General features: G+C 36.8%; 1 protein-coding gene across 2 annotated transcripts in view; it reads right to left on the bottom strand.

Annotated features, from left to right (window-relative positions):
- The window catches only part of FAF1 (Fas associated factor 1), a 454,188-nt gene that overhangs the window by 306,883 nt on the left and 123,110 nt on the right, over positions 1-24,195 (bottom strand). For both annotated transcript variants that reach the window (XM_055341966.1, XM_055341967.1), the window contains exons 3-4: positions 14,688-14,734; positions 2,084-2,286 (exon numbers count right to left, since the gene is read on the bottom strand). In XM_055341966.1, coding sequence (XP_055197941.1) covers positions 2,084-2,286; positions 14,688-14,734 — 250 coding nt within the window. The remainder of the gene's footprint in view (positions 1-2,083; positions 2,287-14,687; positions 14,735-24,195) is intronic.

Below are 24,195 nucleotides of genomic sequence, written 5' to 3'. Positions count from 1 at the left end.
AAGAAATCCTACAATTCAAAAGCAAAAAAGTAAATATTCTGACTTAAAGATAGGCAAAGACCTTGAATAAGCATTTCACTAAAGAAGACATACAAAAACCAACAGGTATATGAGAAGATAATCAGCATCACTAATTGTCATGCAAATCCAAACCAAAACCATAAAGAGATATCACCTCATACCTGTTAAGAAGGCCATTATAAATCAAAAACAAAACAGAAAATAGTAAGTGTTGACAAGGATGTGGAGAAATTAGAACCTTATGCATTTTATATTGGTAGGAATGTATATCCATTGGATATTCACAATATCCAAGAGGTGAAAAAAACCTAAATATCCACAGAGGGGTGAATGAATAAAGAAAATGTAGTATATGCATTAAATGGATTATTACTCATTAGAAGAAGAAAATCCTATAATAGGGATCCCTGGGTGGCTCAGCGGTTTAGCGCTTGCCTTTGGCCCAGGGCGCGATCCTGGAGTCCCGGGATCGATTCCCACATCGGGCTCCCAGCATGGAGCCTGCTTCTCCCTCCTCCTGTGTCTCTGCCTCTCTCTCTCTCTCTCTCTCTCTCTATCTCTATCATAAATAAATAAATAAATAAATAAATAAATAAATAAATAAATAAATAAATAAATAAATCTTAAAAAAAAAGAAAGAAAAAAGAAAATCCTATAATATTCTACAACAGGGATGAAACTTGAGGATATCATACTAAGTGAAATAAGCCAAACACAGAAGGACAAACACTGTATGATTCCACCTATACGATATATTTAAAGTAGTCCAACTCATCTCAGATGAGTAGAATGTAGAATGATGATTGCCAGGAGCTGGCAAAAGGGGAAAATGGGGACTTGTCATCCAATGGATACAAAGTTTCAATTATACAAGATGAAAATCTTCTAGAGATCTGCTGTACAACAATGTACATATAGTTAACAAAACTATATTGTACATTTAAAAATTTGTTAAAAGGATAGGTATCATATTATGTACTTTTTTACCACAATTTTTTTTTTAAAAAGGAGTTAATAGGAGAATATATGGGAGGCATGGAACTGAGCATGGGAAAAAATGGACTAAAGAAATTTGGGCAAAGGAAGGTACATTATAAATGCCTTGAGTGGGCTCATAACCTATTCAAGGAACTGAAACAAGTCCAAAACAACTTAGGCATGGTGAGCAAGGGCAAAAGTGGTAACAGATGAAAACCAGAAATGTAGCAGGGACCTGATCAAGCAGGGCTTACAGGCCATAGTAAAAGATTTTCATTTTATCCTAAACCAATGGAAAGTTTCTAAATGCCTTTTAAGTAAGGGAATAACAATCTGATTCGTGTTTGAGAATGATCAATCTTTTAACAGTTTTGCTTTTCTCTACAGCATACTTCTCTTTCTTTTCTCACAATCCTGAGATCAAGACCTGAGCTGAGATCAAGAGTTGGATGCTTCTTAACCTACTGAGCCACCCAAGTGCTCCTGTAGTGTACCTCAATTAATAAATTAAATAAAATTAGGAAAGAATCTTCCTAATAAAACAAAGGCAAAATTTTCAGAAATATCTGGAATTTAGATTTATAAGTCAAATAATCTGAATTAAAATATTCATTCAACACAGTTTCTCTATAGAAATCTGGTAAAATCTGTCCAATAATGGCAGGCATACACTTTTTTTTCAAAGTTTCCTTTGAAAGGACAATATTGAAAAACTTATACAACTAGGCAGGAGAAGAAGTAATGAAAACATGTCTTATTTCTGATCTCTCATTAACCACAGTATGAAAAATTAATGAATTTCAGCTATAAAGTCCAATAAGCAATATACTTAAAAGTTTGATTTGCATCTGCCCTAAAACAGCATCTTATACCATTCAAGTGGAACAAAAGAATTATTCTTAAACTTGCCTCAGTAACAACACAGTATTTTAAAATGCAGTATAATTATCTGTATGGAAAATATCAGTTTCAATTGCCTTTTCTCCCTTCTTATTGGCAATCAACTCAAAAGAAAAGAATATAAAGAAATGTTTACCTAATAAATTCTCTATTTATGAAGGCTTTATACTAGGAAAAACCTTACCAACAGTACAGCTGTCTTCAAGTACCACATCAACATTTCTGTCTCTGTACTCAACCCTGAAGTCCAGCATCCGAGGTTGCCTTTCTACAATTTGCCTAGATGGCATTACAGGTCGAAATGCTGAAGAGGAAGAAGGAGCAGGAGCTGAAGCTGGGTGACTTGGATCAAATGCAGGTCCTGGTATAGTCTCACCTCCATAGTCACTGAAATATTGACATAAAAAGAAAGATTATCATCAACCAAATCCTTATAGATTACCACTAAGGACCCATTCCATACTTGGCTTGTGTTGGTCTTCCAATCAAATTTACCTACCTGTGCATCAAAGCCTAACTAAAGTTTTACTTCCTCCATAAAATCTTTCCTAGTGACTGAAAGCTACATTACTCTCCCTCCCAACCTTGCCTTCCTATGTCTATTGACAGTATCATACATATCATCTATCATTTAATCAGGTTTTTGCTTTATGATGTTAGTAAAACATTAATTTCTGTTAATTAAGAACAGTGTCTTCTACATTCACTAATGAAAGTGAATTCATTCACTGATGAATGCTCACTGAAGCATTATCTGATTAACTCTACTTTCCACAAAACTCAGAAATTTACCATCCTTAAACCTCTATTCTTTTTTTCTTTCTATAAAACAGAGGCAACATCTATCCAAAACCATCTTCTAATTAGCTTTACATTATGGATTATGAATTTCCTTTCCAGTACCTTCAATATCTCCTGAATTATTCTTCTGAATACAACAGCCTCCTAACTAATCTCTCTGAACGTACCCTTGCTCCCGTGCATGTCATTCCATACCACTACAAAAATGAAATTATAGAAATATCTTCATATCATTTTCTTCAATATTCCCCTCTTCTTCATACAGAACTACATGTAAGTCTCTATATGATCCAAAGCCTACCTACCTTCCTATCCTTAGCTTGTGCTAGGCTATCTCCTCCAATCTCTGTATGCTTCCAGGCACAACAAGCTTTCATTTCTTCCATCTCACCTTGATCCTTCCCATTTCATAGCGGAACACAGACTATTCCTTCTAAGAATATTCTTTCTTTCTCATCTCATCCCAATATTCCAACTTTCTTCTAGCTAATTATATTTACGCTTCATATCTCAGATTGAATGTTTTTCAACTCAGTGCATGTTTTACTACCTCAGACTGGTTCTAATTCCTCATCACTACCAATTATAATTGGTATTAATCATTTGATATTTAAGACTCCAGGAGAATATAAGTTCCACAAGGTCAAAGTTCACATTTGTGGTTTTCTTTTTTAAAGATTTTATTTATTTATTCATGAGAGAGAGAGAGGCAGAAACAGAGGCAGAGGGAGAAGCAGGCTCCATGCAGGGAGACTCATTTGGGACTCAATCCCAGGACTGCGGAATCACGACCCAAGCCAAAGGCAGATGCTCAACCACTGAGCCACCCAGGCGTCCCCATGTTTATGTTTTTAATGGCTGTATACTCTGCCTGGAGCTCAAGATTTTATAGAGAAAGCACTTAAATATTTAACAAGCTAAAGAGTAAAGGAATAATTATTAAAGAACTTGGGTTTTCTCTCACTTAATTTATCATATATAGTCACTCCTCCCCCCCACCCCCTCACTAGGAGGAATAAGGAAGAAGAGAACCAAAGGAATGCTTCCATTGAAACATTATTATTGTATATATGTTCCACCACCACCAAAACTACTAGCTGAGTTTTAAAATACCTCTAAATCTGTGGGAAAAGAACAGATTAGGAACCTGAACAGGAACAATAAAAAGAATGACCAAAAACACACAAATAAGCACTATTCATATAATGAACCAAGAAAAAATATTTACCTTTACTTCACACTACTGCTCTGATTAGTGCTTACCATATTTATATTACAAAATTGATTTAGTGAGTTGTGATCATCTTTTAAAGAAGAGGATATGATAGGACAGGATAGGATAAGATACAAATGATCAGTACATGGCACTTAATAGTTAGGATCAAGTATTGTTTCCTAAAACTTTTGATTCTGATACATTCTTGCATATGTGTTTGGATTCCATGTATTTCTAATTGTAGGTCATAGCCAAAAAAGTATGAAAATAACGAGTTCAGACACTCTAATAATCACTGATCCAAAGACAAAAACCTACACTTTCTCCTAGCTATTAGATTCAAGAAAAGTTATCTTAAAAGTAAGACATGGAAAAGAAAACGTCCAAGCAGGAAACATCACTGTTGGAATCCAAAGTGAGCTCCTAAGTATCTATGAACAGAATATGCGCAATGATATTTCAGATCTCTAAATTTTGTCACTTCTCAGAAGCTCGGAAATATAGCTAAAGTTAATAGGCTGGTCCCTGACTTAATGTTTTCTTAACCCCGAATTCATCCTTCTGTGGTCTATTCTATGATGCAGATTCTGCAAAATTCTATTTGTCCTTTGGCATATGTTTCCCCAATAGATTCTGCAAATAGGATACTAGAGACAGATTGTTAGGAGAGAAGGAAAGCTTCGCATATATTCGCATATATTTCTATTAGTATCATACAGCAGCTTTCAGTCTCCTGCTTTTTTCAGCATTCATATAACCAGCTTCCTGACAATCCCTCAGACACAGACAGCAGCTAGACTGTATGCCTTCTAAAGTGGCCTGATCCTCATTCAGGTCCAAGGGGCTGCTTGGAGCTCTGAAGTTCTATTAATCCCTTTGATCTGGACCTAAGAGTGGTAACTTCCTGAAGCGGTTATACATAGGTTACTTCAGTTTTACTTTTTTTGCTCCACACCTGTGTAACCAATCCTACATTAAACTTGAAATACCCAATTTTGGGGGGATGGGGATGGGTGGGTAATAGAGGTATCCCAGAAAGAGATTCAGGAATTAGTTTGATTATGTCCTTGACCTTCAATACACTGATGAGCTACTTGCTAATGGAAAATGGGATACTAGTGATCATGCACTAGCACAATGATTAAATCATCACTTATAATTCATTATGAACACATACCTATTAAAACAAGTGCCTAAGGGGACAAATGGCTATTTGACTTGGCCCTTACGGTAGTAATAATGTCAGTAAAGACTATGAGCTGGCTGCTTTTGACTCTAATGGAACGCTTAACAGAAGAAAATGACACACTTAGGGTTATTAACTTTCAGTTTAAGCCATGATAAGAAAGCTTCTGAAGTAGCACTTTCTCATTTCCTGTCTCCCAGGTATGATCCTACTGAGAATCACATGCAAATTTAATTTTTCAGCTTGCAGCATTACAGTGAAAGTTGAGTATATATACTTTCTAAGTATCTTTTCTGAAAATTACAGTACTGTTTTAGGAGGAGTGGTACTCTACAACATGGAATGGGGATATCCAAGTGGACTCAGATGAAGGCAACAATCTTGAACCCATGGAGTTCCTGTGAACCTTCTTTGTAAGCAGAAACAACTCCTTATTCCATGACTAAAGTTATCCTCCTCTTGCTCGAAAACTGATAATGCTCTTACTAAGATCATTGCCTTGAAAAGGAATGCCTATTGTCAAAAACTACCCAAACCATTTCTTATTGCCTCTAAAATCAGATCTAGGCATTCTCCAAGAGAGTAATTACAATGTCTTAACTCAGAGAAGGCTTATATCCAAAAATAATTATTTTGATAAAGAGATAAATTTATCTTTTGATAAAAAGATTTTGATAAATTATACCAGCAAAATCCTAGGGAATATGTAAGAAAATGAATTTGAAGTGAATTTGACCAAAAGAGTTTTGATACAGCCAAATATATAACATGTTTGCTTAAGCAGCTATAAGTACCTCTAATAGTTTGCTTATCAACTGAATGAAACTTAAGTTCCAAAGGAGTCTACATTTAATGAGGATGAAATACCCAAACTTTCCTGGCAAAGTATAGAGGAAATCCAGATGCTTAGAAAAATAAGAATGCTCAAGTGGATTTACCATATACAATCTGAACATACATACACTCTCCTACTACATCATCCATGAGGTCCCAAAGGACATTGCACTAAAGTATTACAAAATACATTAGTAAGAGGAGTTTGCATTCTTAAAAAACTGTAGCAGCTGTCTTCCATGGGTTGGGAATAACATGAGGAGATGACACCACTGAATAAATCTCCTTAATGAGCATGGTATCCCAAAGTGCTGAGGTCAAATGGCAGAATTTAGTAAGAAAAAGGTGGAAGCAATTACATAAATGGACAGCACAGACAAAAAGTGACAATCAGAAGATTTCAACCTGCAGAAATCTTTAGAAATGGGCCATAATTATTATTTTTTCCCAAGGGTGGGGGAAAGTAAGCAGTGAGGGAGAGGGGCAGAGAAAGAGGGAGAAAGAGAATCGTAAGCAGGCTCCATGCCCAGCCCCACTGGGGGCTCAATCTCACAATCCTGAGATCACAACCTGAGCTGAAATCAAGAGTCAAATGCTGGAACGCCTGGGTGGCTCAGTAGTTGAGCATCTGCCTTTGGCTCAGGTCGTGATCCCAGGGGTCCAGAATCGGGTCCTACCTCCAGCTCCCCACAGGGAGCCTGCTTCTCTCTCTGCCTATGTCTCTCCCTCTCTCTCTGTATCTCTTACGAATAAATAAGTAAAATCTTAAAGAGAGAGAGAAAGAGAGAGAGAGAGTCAAATGAGCCACCCAGGAGCCCCAGAACATAATTATTTCTAAGAAACCAACTTAAAAGTCAGTTGATAAAAATACTACTTGATCTAAAAACATTAGACCCCTAGACCTGATAGCCTAAAACCTAATGTCTGTAACCATAATGGAGAGTCATAGTCACTCTCAGTTTCCAAACATTAACTGTTTCACAGACATAGAGCTCCTGATCCCCACAAAGACAATACAACAGAGCCACACATGTAGCACTTTCTGAAGTAGTAGTAGCCCCCGTGTATATTGGAAATTTTCTTCTAAGACTTGCCCTAGGAGGCTGCAGTCATTAACTAGGGTGTCTGTATACTGATAAAAGGAAAATATCTAAATTTTTAGGAGATTACTAGATGCTAACTCTAATTGCTGGGGATATAAAAGTAGAAGAGTGTGGGTAAAATGAAGTTTGGGCCCAAATCCATTCATACTATGTTCAAACAATCTGTCAACCTACCCTACAATTTCTTTTCTAGATTCTAAATGTATAATTCAAAGAGACATACTTCAGTAACTGGCAGACAACACATACTGGCTTCCTGATCCATATAGTTAGGATTACTATGTAGGAAAGGTTAGTAACAGGAAGACATTGATCTCGCATATACTTTTTTTCTCTATGTTAATTTGCAGTCACCAAGACAACCATTTTAATTTTACCCAGCAGGGCAAACAATTCACTGTCTTTTTCAGAAGATTATGTCAACTCTCCCACTCTTTAGTGTTAACAATCTAGCCTAGAGAGGTCTTGATCAACTAGACATTCCACAAAACAACATTACATTGATAACAATGTGAACTGATCCTGAAAAGCAAAAGTAGCAAGTACTTGGACACATGTATGACAGAGATTAGAAGATACATGCCACAAAAATGCAGGGACCTGCTACCTTGGTAAGTACTCAGAAGTAAGTCAGGGTAAAAGGCCAGTTGCTATATCTTGCACTTTCTGTCAATAATAAGAGATAACTGGGCAGCCGGGTGGCTTAGTGGTTTAGCGCCCCCTTTGGCCCAGGGTGTGGTTCTGGAGACCCAGGATCGAGTCCCACGTTGGGCTCCTTGCATGGAGCCTGCTTCTCCCTCTGCCTGTGTCTCTGCCTCTCTCTGCGTCTCTCATGAATAAACAAATAAAATTTTTAAAAAAATAATAAGATATAACTAAGTTAAATGAGGAAGAAAAGATGTGGACTGGGAAAGGAAAATATGGTTGTGTATACCTGTTCACACCAACCAAAAACAAACTGCTGAAGCATTACAGTCCCTAAACAAAGATATTCAGAAAGACAGTAGTGAAAGAAAAGTCTCCTAATAGGGAGAACTTGGGATTGTACCACAAGTTACCTTTTCATTTAGAGAAATTGCCTGAGGTACAAATCTATATTGAACCATGGACAGGTTGGTCAGCTGATCAAGACTTGGAAAGAATAAAAGAAAAATTAGGTGGACAAGAAAGTCTGGGTAAAAGATATGAAAATGGAACTTTCAGAATGGACATAAAATGTGAATATATGCTTCTGAGAGGAATGCTGCCTACAGGCTATCCACTGGAGAAAAAAAAAAGGCTCTCAATGTGAATAACATGATATTGTTCTGTTGATGTCAGTCAGCTTTTCTCCCTTACTCCCTTAGGACTATCAATGCATTAATGTATAATGTGGCCATGCCAATAGGAGTGGAAGTTAGACAAATGCACAACATCAGTTTCTCCTCAAGTCTGAATCTGGCTAGGGAAACTACTGAGCATCTAAACTGCAAACAACAGTCTAAACTGAGACGCAATATGGACATCATTCCTTGGGGGGTCTGGTGATAGATCATTTCTATCACAGAAAAAGAAGCAATTTGTTCTCCCTTAAAATGACACTTTTCTGGGGGATCCCTGGGTGGCTTAGCAGTTTAGCGCCTGCCTTTGGCCCAGGGTGCAATCCTGGAGTCCCGGGATCGAGTCCTGCGTCGGGCTCCCAGCATGGAGTCTGCCTCTCCCTCTGCCTGTGTCTCTGCCACTCTCTCTCTCTATGTCTATCATAAATAAATAAAATCTTTTTTAAAAAATGACACTTTTCTGAATATGAAATGGACTTCCCTGACTGCAATGCTTCTGCCAGCACCACCATTCATGTATTAAGGGTATTGCTCTAAGGCTTTCCTACACAACACTGGTTCTAACCAAGAAACTCATTTCACAGCAAAAGAAGTGTAATGCTGGTAATATTCATATACACTGTCACCCAGAAGCACCTAGCTTGTTAGAAGAGTGGAATGTCCTGCTAAAGACAGCTGGGAGACAACACTCAAAACTTGGCCCTCCACCTTAAAGGATGTTGTATTTGCTTTGTATCAGTAACCAAAACACTGTGATATTTCTCATATTGCCAGAAACATAGGTATGAGAGCTAAGTGATAATAGTGGTTCCTCTTACTATGCCAAATAACTTAACAGAATTTTTGCTTCCTGCTACTTTGAGCTTTGGTGATTCAGAGATCACAGTTCCCAGGAATGTAATGTTTCCACAATACTTTCACAGAATTAGAACCTGAGAATGCCACTTGGCCATTTTGTACTCTTCATATTACTGAATCAACTAATGAAATAAGGGGATACAAAGTGAGGTGGGAGGTCCTGATTACCAAGAAAAAACTGGGTTGCTGCTATACAATGGACTATTTCTGGGGTATGGAAAACTATAGCCAAATAACAAAAGCAAGTCAACTGAGCATCCTGACTGTTAGGATGAATATTTGAGATGTCCCACCAAGTAAAGAAATTTGACTGAGTTGCTGGCAAAGGGAATATAAAGAGTGGAAGAAGAAACTGGCAAATACTAACCATGGCCTTATGACCAATAACAGTAACAAAAATGTAGCAGCACACAAGTGTGTGCACAGACACACACAAAATTTTCTTCTTAGAGTTTTACATACTGATGTTATTTTATCAACATCAGTGACCTAGCAGTGACATTACTGTAACAATAACATCCACTTCGTTTTAGCATGAGCCACTGATGTTAGCTTCTGGCTTCTTTCAATTATCTCAAAAAAGCCTCTGCATCCTGTAGAGGTACCAGTATCAGCTGAGCAGGGGCCACGTTGCCAGAGTCCTTCCTCTGGGCTTCAAAATCCTGCTAACTTCAATCTCTCCCAATCACTTTCCCTTTTTCCCCTAATACCAGGAGTGACTTCTTGCCCTTTACTGGTTAGCAGGGGGCTCTCCCAGACAGATCTGTCCTAGAGCAGGCTTCCTGGAGTACCCTGAACTTAGTCCACACAGTCCCGGCTGTGCCCACCCTACTCAGGGATGCTGCAACTGTAAATCTGCTCTTGCCCTATGCTCCTTTCCTCAGCCACAGCAGGACCACCCCACCCACAGGTGGGTCTGGTGATCCAGCTATTTCCGGAAGTCATTATATCTGAATTGTTTCTGTATTCCCTTTTTGCTTCTTTCAACCTGCTCCACATCTTGGAACTGATTCCCTATATGAAATTCCCTGTGTTTGAAACACTCTCGTGCACTTTTTTTTTCTTTACCAAACTCTAACTCAAGGAGACAGTTTAACATTTCTAATCATAGCAGGCTATTTGGTGTGTTGTCAGCCAGAGAGAATTTTTTAGTTTTCGCTCGAGAATTTTCTTATTGGCTATAATTACTCTATTTCAAGATCAATAATAAATAATAAATTTACATTAGAGTTTTTCACTAGCAATCCAAAGAGAGAGAGAGAGAGAAAGAGAGAGACTATAGTTAATGATCCTATAAATTTTGACTAATGTTCAATAGTATCCATAGAGTACAAAGACATCCAAAACTGCTGACTCAAAAAAAAGTATTTTTAAGACTATGTCTATGAAGACACATTCTATAATTTGATCTATTCACTATGTTTTCTAGTTAATAATTAAATAGACACTGATTGGTAAAGGAAGCTCTATGGAGAAATCTGTTTTAGATCTAAACCTCAACTAAAGGAGTGTTTTTTATCCTTACTCAACTTTCCTCTACAAACCACACATGTCCTTGGAAGGCAATGGACAAAGCACACTAAACAAGAACTCTGTACATGTTTATTTCAGTTTTTAAAAATCCATCCCCAGGAAAAATTTCTAGGTACAAAAACAACAAAACAAAAACACACATGTGTCTTAAAGATAAACTTGTCTTTAGAAAAAAATCAGGGCAGCCCCAGTGGCGCAGCGGTTTAGCACCGCCTGCAGCCCAAGGTGTGATCCTGGAGACCCTGGATCAAGTCCCACGTTGGGCTCTCTGTATGATGCCTGCTTCTCCCTCTCTCTCTCTCTGTCTCTATGAATAAATAAATAAAATCTTAAAAAAAAAAAAATCAGATTCTTGGGGATCCCTGGGTGGCTCAGCGGTTTAGCGTCTGCCTTCGGCCTACATCAGGATCCCTGTGAGGAGCCTGCTTCTCCCTCTGCCTGTGTCTCTGCCTCTCTCTCTCTCTGTCTCTCTGTCTCTCATGAATAAATATATAAAATCTTTAAAAAAAAAAAAAAATCAGATTCTTAAATGAGCATCAGAGAAGACAATAAATAGAAACTAATTGGCCAAAATGGATATTTTCTATATTAGAAACCTTAGCACTTACATATTTTGAAAACATAATGGTCAATAAGTGAAAAAATGTCTAGTCTTCTCTAGGTTTTCTCAATAAATTAAACAATGGACAAAGAAACATACACTGTATCATCTGGGTCAAAAAAATAAATATGGGCAGCCCGGGTGGCTCAGCAGTTTAGCACCGCCTTCAGCCCAGGGCCTGGTCCTGGAGACCCGGGATTGAGCCCCATGTCAGGAGCCCCATGTCAGGCTCCCTGCGTGGAGCCTGCTTCTCCCTCTGCCTGTGTCTCCACCTCTCTCTCATTAATAAATAAATAAAATCTTTTAAAAATTAAACAGATAAATAAATAAATAAATATGAGTTGACAGATACTACCCATATAGTCAATGAGGAAAATTATACTACTGATTCATAAAATTCTTAGGAAACATAGCATGTCCTGCCTATTAACACAGGTAATTCATTAGCACTTTCTTCTAACAATAACTATTTCCAAAAATAATGTTTAAATGGCTTTGGACAATAAGATGGACAATAAAATATTACACCAAGATGTAAAAAATATGCACATATTTGATGTTTTATGACTGAATGGCTTACACTTATAACAGCATAAGCAACACAGTTTATGAATGTGTTGTATTAGCAGCATATTGTCTAATAAAATAAGCCTTGGACCAAGGTTGAGGCAGAAGACTCGCTTATATTCCTGACTCCATCAACACATGCTGTACCATCTGGGCCAAGTCACTTCACCCCTTATTCTCTCTAAACCTGTAAAGTGAGGGATAATAATATATGGCTTTATTTACCTTTACTAAAATAGTAACTAAAAACAAAACTATGGGAGAAAGATCTTATACACACGTATTAAATTCCAACTTTTTTATCCAAGGGAAAAAATCTTTTTAAAAAGGTGGGACATGGCTAGTTTGCAGACCTTGAATAGGGCAGAGAGGTATCAGAGAAAAAGCATGGCTTTTAAAAGGAGACAATCCAGACTTTATCATCTACTACACTTATGACTATGGGCAAATCTATGTTAACTCTCTAACTTTCAGTTTCCTCACTATGAAATATGAAACTCTTAAGGGTTACACTAAGTATTAAGTGATGAAAATATGTCAGTTACTTAGCACAGTGCCTTAAGCATTTAAAATTGTTAGCTTCTTTGCTTTGGACTTCATGGGCACATTAAAAATCATATTCCCACTTTTGAATTCACACAAAAAACTGATTTCAAGAAAAGCTATAAAGCACAGGGATTGGGCTCTTCTCCCTCCAAAAATAATTCATATTTAAAAAACTTGTTGGTAGCTCTTTCTCTATCGAAGTATGAACTGACAAATTAAGAGTCAGCTGCATTCACAGACTATATTACAAAAGTCAAATTAAAAAACAAAAATCTTTTAACTACCTACGCATGCCATTCCTACTATTAAGTCTTCCACTTTCAGTAGAAGCAAATGAGCAAAGAGCCCTCTTTCATTTTCCCCTGGTTAAGAGGAATTTTCAGTTATGTCAAATCCATAGTGATTTCAAAGCTAAAGAACAAAGGAAAGGAGAGAGTTGAAGACTATTACTAGATACAACTGATTTTCTTCTGTGCACATATGATTCATTCCTTTAATTAATAAACAAGCAAATAAAACAAAAACTCACTCCGACAAAAGGTAAACCCCAAATATTATAGTATTAGAAATCAGTTTAGTGCTGAATCTCTACTTAGAAAATATATTAATAAAAATGTATCACTAGTGACAGGAGAGATGCAATGTTTCCAGGGATAAGGGAATTTCTACAGTTCACCAATAGCAAAATATTAATTTTAAGATATATCCACTATGTGCTCAGAAACCCAGCAGCTGAATCCACAAGGATTTAACAAGCAAAAATTTTGGCACAAAAGTGAAATAACATTTACTCAAGAATAAAACTGGAACCATATTTAGAAGTCTAAAACTTCCTAAACCAAGAAAAAAATGATCATGAAGGAAGTGCTGGTAATCACCTGGTTTGCTTTCTAGACAAGGGTTTCAGTAAAACTGAATGCTTCGGAACCCCCCCCCCCCAAAAAAAAAAGGTACATACTCTGGAAATCAGCCACATTTACTCTGGATGAAACTCTGATAGTGTTTTAAAAATGGTGGGGAACAGGTCTATTAATTACTAAGGGTAGTATAAGTACCAAAGAGAATTTGCTTCATTTCTAAATATACACAGTTTCCTATAAAGTACAGTCCATTTTGCAGTTCATGGTGAATTTTTTGATGGTTTTGCAACAGCACTCTTCTTCCTCTCCAAAACAACCTCAGTCCTAGTCTACTGTTTCTGTTTGCCTCATCTGCACTTAGTAGATCATGCTTCAGTGACTTAGAAATCCTAGCCACCAAAATTCAAGCCAAAGTTTGAATTGGGGGGGTAGGGGTGGGGATCAAGTAATTAAACTATCTTGGAAGGGAGAATGGTTTTACCTCCTATGACTTTATAGTGTCCTCTTTTAATCCAAACCAGTCTCCAATTTTAAGGAAAGAAAGGTGAGGAAAAGTTATTTCTAATTTAAGGAATTATTTTGTAACTTGTAGTTCTCTTGGCATCACCTGCCAATTTTACCTTCCGGCAATGACACAAAACCGTGAAGCCCACTCCACATGTTAACAATGGATTCTTCAGGCGAAATGGCTCAGTGCTCTGGGAGGTTTCATCAATTAAGTACTTATTCAAATTCTTGCAAATTATCATGTACTTAATTTAAAAACCAAAAGTGAAGAAAAAAATAATGTAGTAAGGTTGGAGAGAACTCCTGGATAGGTAGATGATAACCACGCTCTACAGCTACTGAGATTCAGTACCTCCCATTTTATGAATTAGAAGATGCCCTTGACCAATAAAAAAAAAATTTTTTAAAAAGATGTCCTTGAAAAACAGTATCACTCATTCTGAAATAACATTATATAGTTAAAAGTTGGAAACTTTAGGAAATTGATATAACAAAAATGTCTAAAAGAACAATAACTATATATTTTTTTAAAGTTTTTATGGTTTTTTTTTTATTATTTATGATAGTCATACAGAGAGAGAGAGAGGCAGAGACATAGGCAGAGGGAGAAGCAGGCTCCATGCACCGGGAGCCTGACATGGGATTCGATCCCAGGTCTCCAGGATCGCGCCCTGGGCCAAAGGCAGGCGCCAAACCGCTGTGCCACCCAGGGATCCCGAACAATAACTATATTAATGAGCTTCTATACCAAAGATCAAATACCCTGTCAAAAAATTAAACAAAAAAATTAACAATTATTTCTTTTTTGCTTGGCTAAATTCTCATCCTTACCATTAAGCACCTTATAACTAACATACCTTTGTAGAATGCCATTTTCCTGGGGTATTACACCATTGATAGCTGCCTGCAAACAAAAAAAAAACAGGGAAAGCCATTTAAAAAAACACAAAAATGCTCAGTGATGGGTGAGATGGAGAACACAGTACAGGGAAATAAGTGTACTTTGAAAAATAAAATTTAAATGAAATACTGTTTCCTTAATAATACAAAATATTCTCTAAAATGTTTCTCTATTTGGTATAATAAAACTGTATTTTAGAAAACTAAAACCAAACCAAACAAACAAAAAACATGCATTTGGTATATAATATCTCCAAATCTTGAGTCATAAAAAGCTTAATTCCACAGTCCTCATTCAAGCAAAACACCCACAAAAACCAATGTTTAAGAATGTCAGAACAAGTAAAATCAGTACCTTAAAGTAATATTTTTAACATTATTTCCTTCTTCAGATTGAGAGGAGTGAGACATAAAATCACAAATGAAAAATTCCAATAAGAATGTAAAAATTAGCTCAGGAATTAAATTCATTCTTTCATGTTATAATTATTATTCTTAGTAAAAATAACATTTAGAAGGAAAAAACGTAGAGGCAAAAACTGTTTGATGAACACAGTACCATGATTGTACCAGGTTACAAAAAGAGGCAGGAACATCACTGGGGAAGTTTCCTTATATAAAACATTTCTGAAGTTGGTCTCTAAGCTAACCAGTCACCAGTTACTTAGAACATAGCACAGAAATGACATGATACCAACATTTTTGCAGACTACTAAGCAAGCAGGTTGCGACATCCTAGATTATGGGCAGTTTACTGCAGGGTAACAAAGATTCTCTGAAGGAAAAAACTTTGCCTTTCCAACTTTGCCTCTGCATCATAACAACTTCTTCCCTCCCCTTGTCCATCCAAGTCCACATCAAAATGAAAACAGAAAAGAAAAAAACAGTAACATTTCAAAGCTTTATCAGCTGTCTAGAAATCAATTCCCAAAAAGAGAGTATTTTGTGAGACATTAACTTAAATATTTGCCAAAAGTGGGTCAAGTTTACATGTTATTCTGTTGAATGGAAATAAAGTAGAGTGTAAGATTTTGAGAGTTGTAATGCTTCACTGGTAAAAAACAAAGAAATCCACAGATTAATATAGACAGTGAATTCCATAGAACCCTAACAACTCTGGAGGCTCATAAATCCTTTGAGTCAAACAAATGCTAAAATGGGTCTTCAAAGCCACAAATTCAATGGAAGCATCCCTGCTTATTGCCAGGTCAATTATCCTTTTTCTTTTGATGGCATTGGTTCCACATACAAATATCTCCTTTGCTAAAAAGAGAGAGAGAGAGAGAGAGAGAGAGAGAGAGAGAGAGAGAGAGAAAGAAAGAAAGAAAGAAAAAAGGAAAGAAAAAAGGAAAGAAAAAAGGAAAGAAAGAAGAAGAAAATAGTAAAAGAATTTTCAATGGTGTTGGAAAAGAAACAAAATACCACAGTTTGGAAAGATTTTGTTCAAATTTTCACTCGGGAATGCCAAGGTAGAATAGAAAGAATACTAAGGATTTACAAAGTCCAAAATTTGAATCTAGACTCTCCCGCTTATTATTTATGACCTTAATATGTTCTATACTCACTGAACCTCTTTGAACCTCAGATTCCGCATCTTTATGATGAGCTTATGCTATATCCTTAGCCAAAATGGGCTTGCCTTTTTGTTCCTCAAAGGCATCAAGTTCTACTTCTTAGGTCTTCTGAAGATACTTTATTTGAAATGCTCTTTCCTCATTTCTTGTCTGGCTAAATTTTAATCATAGATACACTTTTTCAAAGAATTCTTCTTGCATCAACCCCCATCTACGTAGGCTCACTCTCACATAGAACCCTGTGCTTTTCCTTCATGGTAATTGATAATTACTTATTTGGTGGTTATTTGTTTTATGTCTGTCCCTCTCCATAGGATGTAGGCTATGTGACAGACCAGACAATAACTATTTGTTCATTACTTTATCCCTGTTGCGTAGCACAGTACAGACACTAAATGGCAATTGAACTTGTTAAGCTAATGATGCTAGAGGAGTACAAAAAACAAAAATGGGTGTCTGAGTGGCTCAGTTGGTTAAGTAACCAACTCTTTTTTTTTTAAGATTTATTTATTTATTCATGAGAGATACAGAGAGGCAGACACACAGGCAGAGGGAGAAGCAGGCTCCTCACAGGAAGCCTGGGGTGGGACTCAATCCTGGATCTTGGGATTATGACCTGAACTGAAGGCAGACACAAAACTGCTGAGCCACCCGGCATCCCAAGCAACCAATTCTTGACTTCCACTAAGGTAATGATCTACGGGTCCAGGAATCGATCCCCAGGTTGGGCTCTGTGCTCAGATGGGAGTCTGCTTAAGGATTCTCTCTCCCCCTCTCCCTCTGCTTCTCCCTGCCAAAGTAAAAAATAAACAAATCTTTTAAAAAACAAATACAAAAACAAAAGCCACTTAGTCAAGACCTAACCAAGGCTTGGAAAGCTTTCTAGATGCAATAATGTCTCAACTAAGACTGAAGGATAAGCACACGTGCCTAGGTGGCTCAGTCAGATGAGCACTGGACTCCTGGTTTTTGCTCACGTCATAAGATAGAGCCCCCATGAAGGACTCCCATGGTCAGCAGAGTCTGCTTGAAAATTCTCTCCCTCTGCCTCTCCATGTGCACACATTTTCTCTCTCTCTCAAATAAATAAATCTTAAAAAAAAAAAAAGACTAAAGGTTAAGTGAAAAGTAGCAAGATGGGGTAGGAGGCAATACTATGCAAAAGGAACAGTGCAACACTTCTACTTTCATTTTCTAAGTCTTTAGATCATTTTAAATAATGTATTTGTTTTGGGTAGAAAGTCCCTGACCTCAACCTATTTTGTACATAAAAATATAAAATGTAATCTAAAATGAAGGTACAATAAAAGTATAATTTGCTAAAGGAGTATAGAATAGGAAGACAGATTTTTGTGAGGATTAAGGAAAGTTTCAGAAAAGAGATGGAATTTGATCTGGACACTGAACAATGAGTGGATATAGAAGCAAAGGAAAATTTCAGATGAGTTCAATTTTGAACAAGTTAACGTCAAAGTGACAGTAGGATATCATTTGTTTACTTAACATATATTGGGGAATGGAGATATACTAATGGATGTAACATGGCTTGCCTTCTAGCAGGAACAAAAATATATTCAACAACTAATTTTACTATACACAGCTCAGGTTATATCCAATTGGAGACAAAAAGTAATTTAAAAATGTAGAGCTAGGTTAAGTAAAGCAATATATGTTTAAAGGCAAATAAAAGTGGCCCTAAAAATATTTTAATTTCCTGCCCCTATAAGCTGTCTTTGGTGAAGAGAAGTGAGACAGAGATTAGAGTCTTGGGGAATTCATACATATAATAAACAAGAGAGAAAGCTAAAGACTAAAAGAAAAATAGAAGGGTTAGATATGAGAGAAAAGACCAGGAGTATGTCACAGAAGGGGCAAATAAGGTACTATAAGGAAGGATTAGACAAAACTGAAAAATGTGAAAATAGTCTCATATTATGAGGCCTGAGAAAAGATTATTAGACATATTTTTTAAGTTTTTGTAAAAATTAAATTATAAAAAGCTAAGAAATACATGGGAAATAAAGCAGGTATAACTAACTCTTGAAACAGTGTGAAAGTATAAAAATAGGAATATCAATATAATGCTCATTATTCTCAGTATAATACACATTAGTTAAAACAGACCATCATTTTCCAGACTTCACTGACTACATCACAGCATTACGATTAGTTTTGTTTTTTTTTTAAGGTTTTTTATTTATTTATTTGAGACAGAGTGAGCAAAATAGAGAGCACAAGTGGGGTGGGGGTGGAGGTGAAGGAGAAGCAAACTCCCTGCTGAGCAGAAAGCCCAATGTGGGGCTCAATCTCAGGATTCTTGGATCATTACCTGAGCTGAAGTCAGACGCTTAGCAGACTGAAACAGCTAGGTGCCCCATGTCACTAGCTTTATTCTTATTAGCAGCCTCCACACCTGGCCAATTTCTAAATGACTGACTGTAGACCAGTAAAACTAAATACTTAATACATTTAAGTTATAAGAATTTATAAACAAACAGAAAAAGAAAATATTTAGAATTTTATGAAAATAGAAGTGATAAATACATTTTCATTATATACACACACACACACACACACACACACACAAAATCATATATATTATGAGTTGTTAGAATTAAAGTTTAGGCAACTCTACATATTCCACATGTTTGGAAAGCCTGTGAACTAGGGTTATAATAATTTTTGTAAAACTGGCTTTTTTTGAAAGAGAGAGGGTAGAGGGGCAGAGAGAGGGGGAGAGAGGGAATCCAAAGCAGGCTCCACTCCCAGTGCACAGTCTGACACAGGGCTCGATCTCACAACCCTGAAAGCATGCATGGCCTGAGCCAAAATCAAGAGTTAAAAGACACTTAACTGAGCCATCCAAGTGCCCTTGTAATATTGGTTTCATTGTGCCCATTAACCATTTTTTTCATCTCCTGAAAATACTTAAAATATAGAAAAATACTTTCAAAATTAGTATACTTTTGTTCAAGTTGAAATTATTACTCTATGGTATGTCGGAGTCAAATTATTTTCAAAATACCTAAAAAATATACTTTGGACCCACAAAGTATAGTATTTTAGCATTAACGACCTGATCTTGCCATCAAGAGAATTCTTCCAACAAACCCAGACTTCCTTTCCTTCAATCATACTGATCCTTTATATAGAATATCCTCTTTTCACCAGTTCAAATTCATTCATTCTTTTATTCACTGAGCACAGTGTTTTAGGACCAGAGGGAATATAAAAATGGCAAGACATATTCCTCCCAGTTATAGAAACAACTAATTATAATGTGAAATACAATATGGGATCATGAAGGAAGGAATGCCTATTGTTGCCTAATGGAGCTAAAGACCCAGATGTGAATCATTTTCTTCAAGATTCATACTACCTTTTTCTCAATAATTTTTTAAAGTTTTTATTTAAATTCCAGTTAGTTAACATACAGTGTAATATTAGCTTCAGGTATACAATTTAGTAATTCAACACTTACATATAACATCCAGTGCTCATTGCAAGTGTACTCCCTAATCCCTATCACCTATTTAAGACATCCCCCCATCCATCTCCCCTCTAGTAACAATCAGTTTCTTCTCTACACTTAAGAGTCTGCCTCTGGGATTACTTTAAAAGTCTCAATGATTTTCCATTGTGTTGTACTTACACAGCACTCATGCATCTCATTCATTTGAATATTTCATTCATTCATTCATTCATTCATTCATTCATTCATTCCAACATTAACTCATCCAACAAATATTTAGTTACTCACCCGAAACTATTCTGGGTACTGAGGAAACAACAAAAGTAGTAGATTTAAGTATCCACACTAAATTCACAAAATCATCCTCCTCTCGTGTTTTCGCTCTGAGTAGGGTCAATAAGAAGTTGTGTAATTCTGTGGCATCAGCTAGGTGTCCTATAATTTAACTCAATTCTGACACTATCTATCTAGAGATAGCATCAGATCCCACAAGTTAAGGGCTCAATCCCACAAGCCTACTCCCCTTTCAGATGCTAATCAGAATTTCAGGCTACTATCTGTGCTTCTGACCTACTGGCTATACATCAGGGGTCCCCATAACACTCTCTTCAATTTAATTAATTTGCTAGAGTGGCTCAAAGAACTCAGGAAAAAAAATTTACTTATTAGATTACTGGCTTATTATAAAAGGATGTAACTCAGGAATAGCAAGATGGAAGAGCTGCCTAGAGAATAGTATGTGAGAAGGCATGCTGAGCTTCTATGCTCTCTCTGGGCACACTTCTCCTCCCCACATCTTCATATATTCCCTGGATACTTCCCAACCTGCACTACTGGGATTTTTATGGAGGCTTCATTACATAGGCATGATTAGGCATGATCAATCACTAATTCAATCTCTAGTCCTTCTCTCCTTCCTGGAGGATGGGGAGTAGGAATGATCCTTCCAAGTTTCTAATCATGGCTTAGTCTTTCTGGTAGTCACCCCATCCTGAAGCTATTCAGGAGCCCAAAGTCTCCTCAATAGAACAAAAGACATTCCTATCACCCAGTAAATTCCAAGGGATTTAGGAGTTCTATGTCAGGACCAGAGTAAAAAACCAAATATTATAACAAAAGATACCACTAGATTCTTATCACTTAAGAAATTATAAGGGTTCTAGAAGCTCCTGTGCCCGGAACTGGGGGACAGAGACCAATATATATTTTTTCTATTATTTCACAGACATCATTAGTATTATGTTAATCAAATGAGCTATAAGAAAATGGTCCATTTTGGGATGAAACTTTCTCAGCTACACAAGTGACATACCGAAGAAAGAAAAGCAGCAGATTTAAGTGTCTGCAGTAGAGTTGTAAAGAAAGATTATGAGATTATGGTGGGAAGCCAATGAGGCCTCAAAAAGATGCTTAACACCATTTTCTCCTCTTTCTTTCTAGGCAGAAAGGAAAATCTTTCTTTTTTTTTTTTTCCTCATAAATAAATGACTTTCTGTAAGTATCTGTAGCAGACTGTTTCCAATAATCTACTATATTTAAATTCTTCTATACATTCTTTCAAATTCCTATTTTCCAAATATATTAATCATTATAACCCTTTCTAAGCCTTCTTCAAGTACTCTACTGTATGACTCAAAAGGTGATGACTCTTCCTTCATTTATTATAAACTTCAATAGAGGAATATATAAGGTACTATATGAAGGCAAAAGAGTGGAAGTAATTTGAATGTCAGGGAAAAAAAGCTAGAAGGAGTGAGATTTGAACCAAATGTTAAAGCAGGGCACTTCTAGGGGAAAAGGCTGAGTAAGAACACTCAGGGAAAAAGAAAAAAAAAGGGGGGGGGTTGGTAAGTCTGTTCAGGAAGTAGAAAGCAGTTTTGTGTGGCTTCAGCAAACGTTTGGGTCAGGAAGCAGTGAGGAGCTAGTTGGAAAGGTAAGCAAGAGTTAGATTATGAAAAGCAGTATAAATACAGTCATTTAAAGTTTTACTTAACCTGAAGATAATGGGCAGGCAACTGCTGCAACTGAAATTTGCCCTTCAGGAACACCATTTTGGTCAGCACTGTGAAATACGAATTGAAAAGAGAAAATTGTTGAGAATGATGCCCAGGCTTCTGGCTTGGGTGACTGAATAGACTGCTCTTGCTCCAGTCCTCCCAATCATCACAACTGGCAAGCAATTCCAAAGATTCCATAGCTCAAGTCAAAATTATATAGTTGTCAATCCATGCCTGACCTATGAGAAATTCCTTATTCTCCTCCAAAATGTAAAATCTGACCAATCTTTTCTATTACTACCCTAGTTTAAACCATCATCTTTCCTCTGGGTTGGTATTTCAATAGTCTCCAAACTGGTCTCCTTGCTTCTATATTTGCCCCACTTGCTTACTGCCTGTTCACACAGAAGCCAGCATGATGCTTACAAATGTCAAGTCAAACAAAACCCTTTCCCTTTTCCCATATCAAGAGAATAAAGGTCAAAAATTTCATTCTGACCTTATGAGACTATATTAGCAGGCTCCAGCTCCTTCTCTGACATCATCATCATCATCTGCTATTCCTGAGGTTCACTTACTCTAGTTGCTCTAATTTCCTTAAAATTTCTTGAACAAGGTGAAATATGCTCCTACATTAAACCCCTTATACTTATTTCTTCCCTCTGTCTGCAATGCTCTTTTTTTAGATATCCACATATCTCACTCCTTCACTTCAGTAAGGTTTCTACCCAAAGGTCATCTCAGAGAGATGTTCCCTAGCCATTCTATCTAAAAGAGAACCCCTCTAGCTATGACATTGTACCTAACAAATTATTCATGTATCTTCTTATTTGTTATATGTCTTCCCTCACCAGAATGTGAGATCCAAATGACTATTTTGTTCACTGATGTGTCCTCAACACCAACAACACTGCCTGGTCCCTAGGTAGTATGAGTTAACATACAGAATACATGAATAAATAAATGAAACATGAGCAAAAGGACAGGCTGGTGAGGACAGTAGGATCTGAAGCCTTCAATTTTAGGTATGTTGATTCTGAAGTATACATGGGACATTCATATAGAGATGTCCAATAGACTGTAAAGAATCTAAAATGTGTGAGTTCAAGATACTAACTTTAGAGTCATGAGTCATCTACTTTAAAAGTATTTGGAGGGCAGCCCCGGTGGCACAGCGGTTTAGCGCTGCCTGCAGCCTAGGGCGTGATCCTGGAGACCCTGGATCGAGTCCCATGTCAGGCTCTCTGCATGGTGCCTGCTTCTCCCTCTGCCTGTGTTTCTGCCTCTCTCTCTCTCTCTCTCTCTCTCTCTCTATCTCTATCTCTATCTCTCTCTCTGAATTAAAAAAAAAAGTATTTGGAAAGGGGCGCCTGGGTGGCTCAGTCAATTAAGTGTCTGACTCTTGATTTTGGTTCAGGTCATGATCTCAGGGTCATGAAATCGAGTCCCATATCAGGCTCTGCACTGGGAGTGGAGCCAGCTTAAGATTCTCTCTGACATTCTCCCTTTATTCCTCTCCACCCCCACATGCTCTTTCTAAAGAGAGAGAGAGAGAGAGAGAGAGAGAGAGAGAGAGAGAGAGAGAAGAGAAGAGAAGAGAAGAGAAGAGAAGAGAAGAGAAGAGAAGAGAGAAAGAAAGAAGAAAGAAAGAAAGAAAGAAAGAAAGAAAGAAAGAAAGAAAGAAAGAAAGAAAGAAAGAAAGAAAGAAAGAATGAATTTGGAAAAAAACAAAACTCCCAAATGATCCAGCAGTCTCACTTCTGGGTATGTATCCAAAATAATTGAAAGCAGGGTCTCAAAGAGATGTTTGTATATTGATATTCATAGCGGCATGATTCACAATAGCCAAGTGGTGGAAGTAACCCAGATGCCCATCAATAGCAATGGATAAAGAAAATGTAGTATATACATACAATGAAATAGCATTCAGCTTCAAAAAAGGAAGTATCATCGCAGGCTATAACATGGATAAATCTTGAGGACATTACGGTAAGTGAAATAAGCCCCAAAAAATGCCAAACATAAAAAATGACAAATACTGTATGATTCTACTCATATGAAGTACCTAGGATAGTGAAATGTGTAGAAACAAAAAGTAGAATGGTAGTTATTACCAGGAGCTAGAAGGAGGGAAAAAAGGTAAAGCTGTAGATTAGTAGGTATAGAGTTTCAGTTTGGCAAGGTGAAAACATTCTGAAGATCTATTTCACAACAATGTTAATGTATTTAACACTACTGAATTGTATACTTAAAAATGATTAAGATAATATATTTTATATTTAAACCATATTTTATATTTAAAATCATATTTTTAAAGCCTTTGCAAAAGTCTCAGGAGCAGATTAAGTTTACCTGAAATGAAGGATTAGTGTGAACAAAGAAAAAGCCTCGTGATGGAACCTTTAGAATTTCAACATTTAAG

Source organism: Nyctereutes procyonoides, unplaced genomic scaffold (genome assembly GCF_905146905.1).
Source record: "Nyctereutes procyonoides isolate TBG_1078 unplaced genomic scaffold, NYPRO_anot_genome, whole genome shotgun sequence".
In the NCBI taxonomy this organism is placed as follows: Eukaryota; Metazoa; Chordata; class Mammalia; order Carnivora; family Canidae; genus Nyctereutes; species Nyctereutes procyonoides.
Note: the sequence above shows the minus strand (reverse complement) of the source record. Positions and strands in the feature narration are given on the sequence as shown.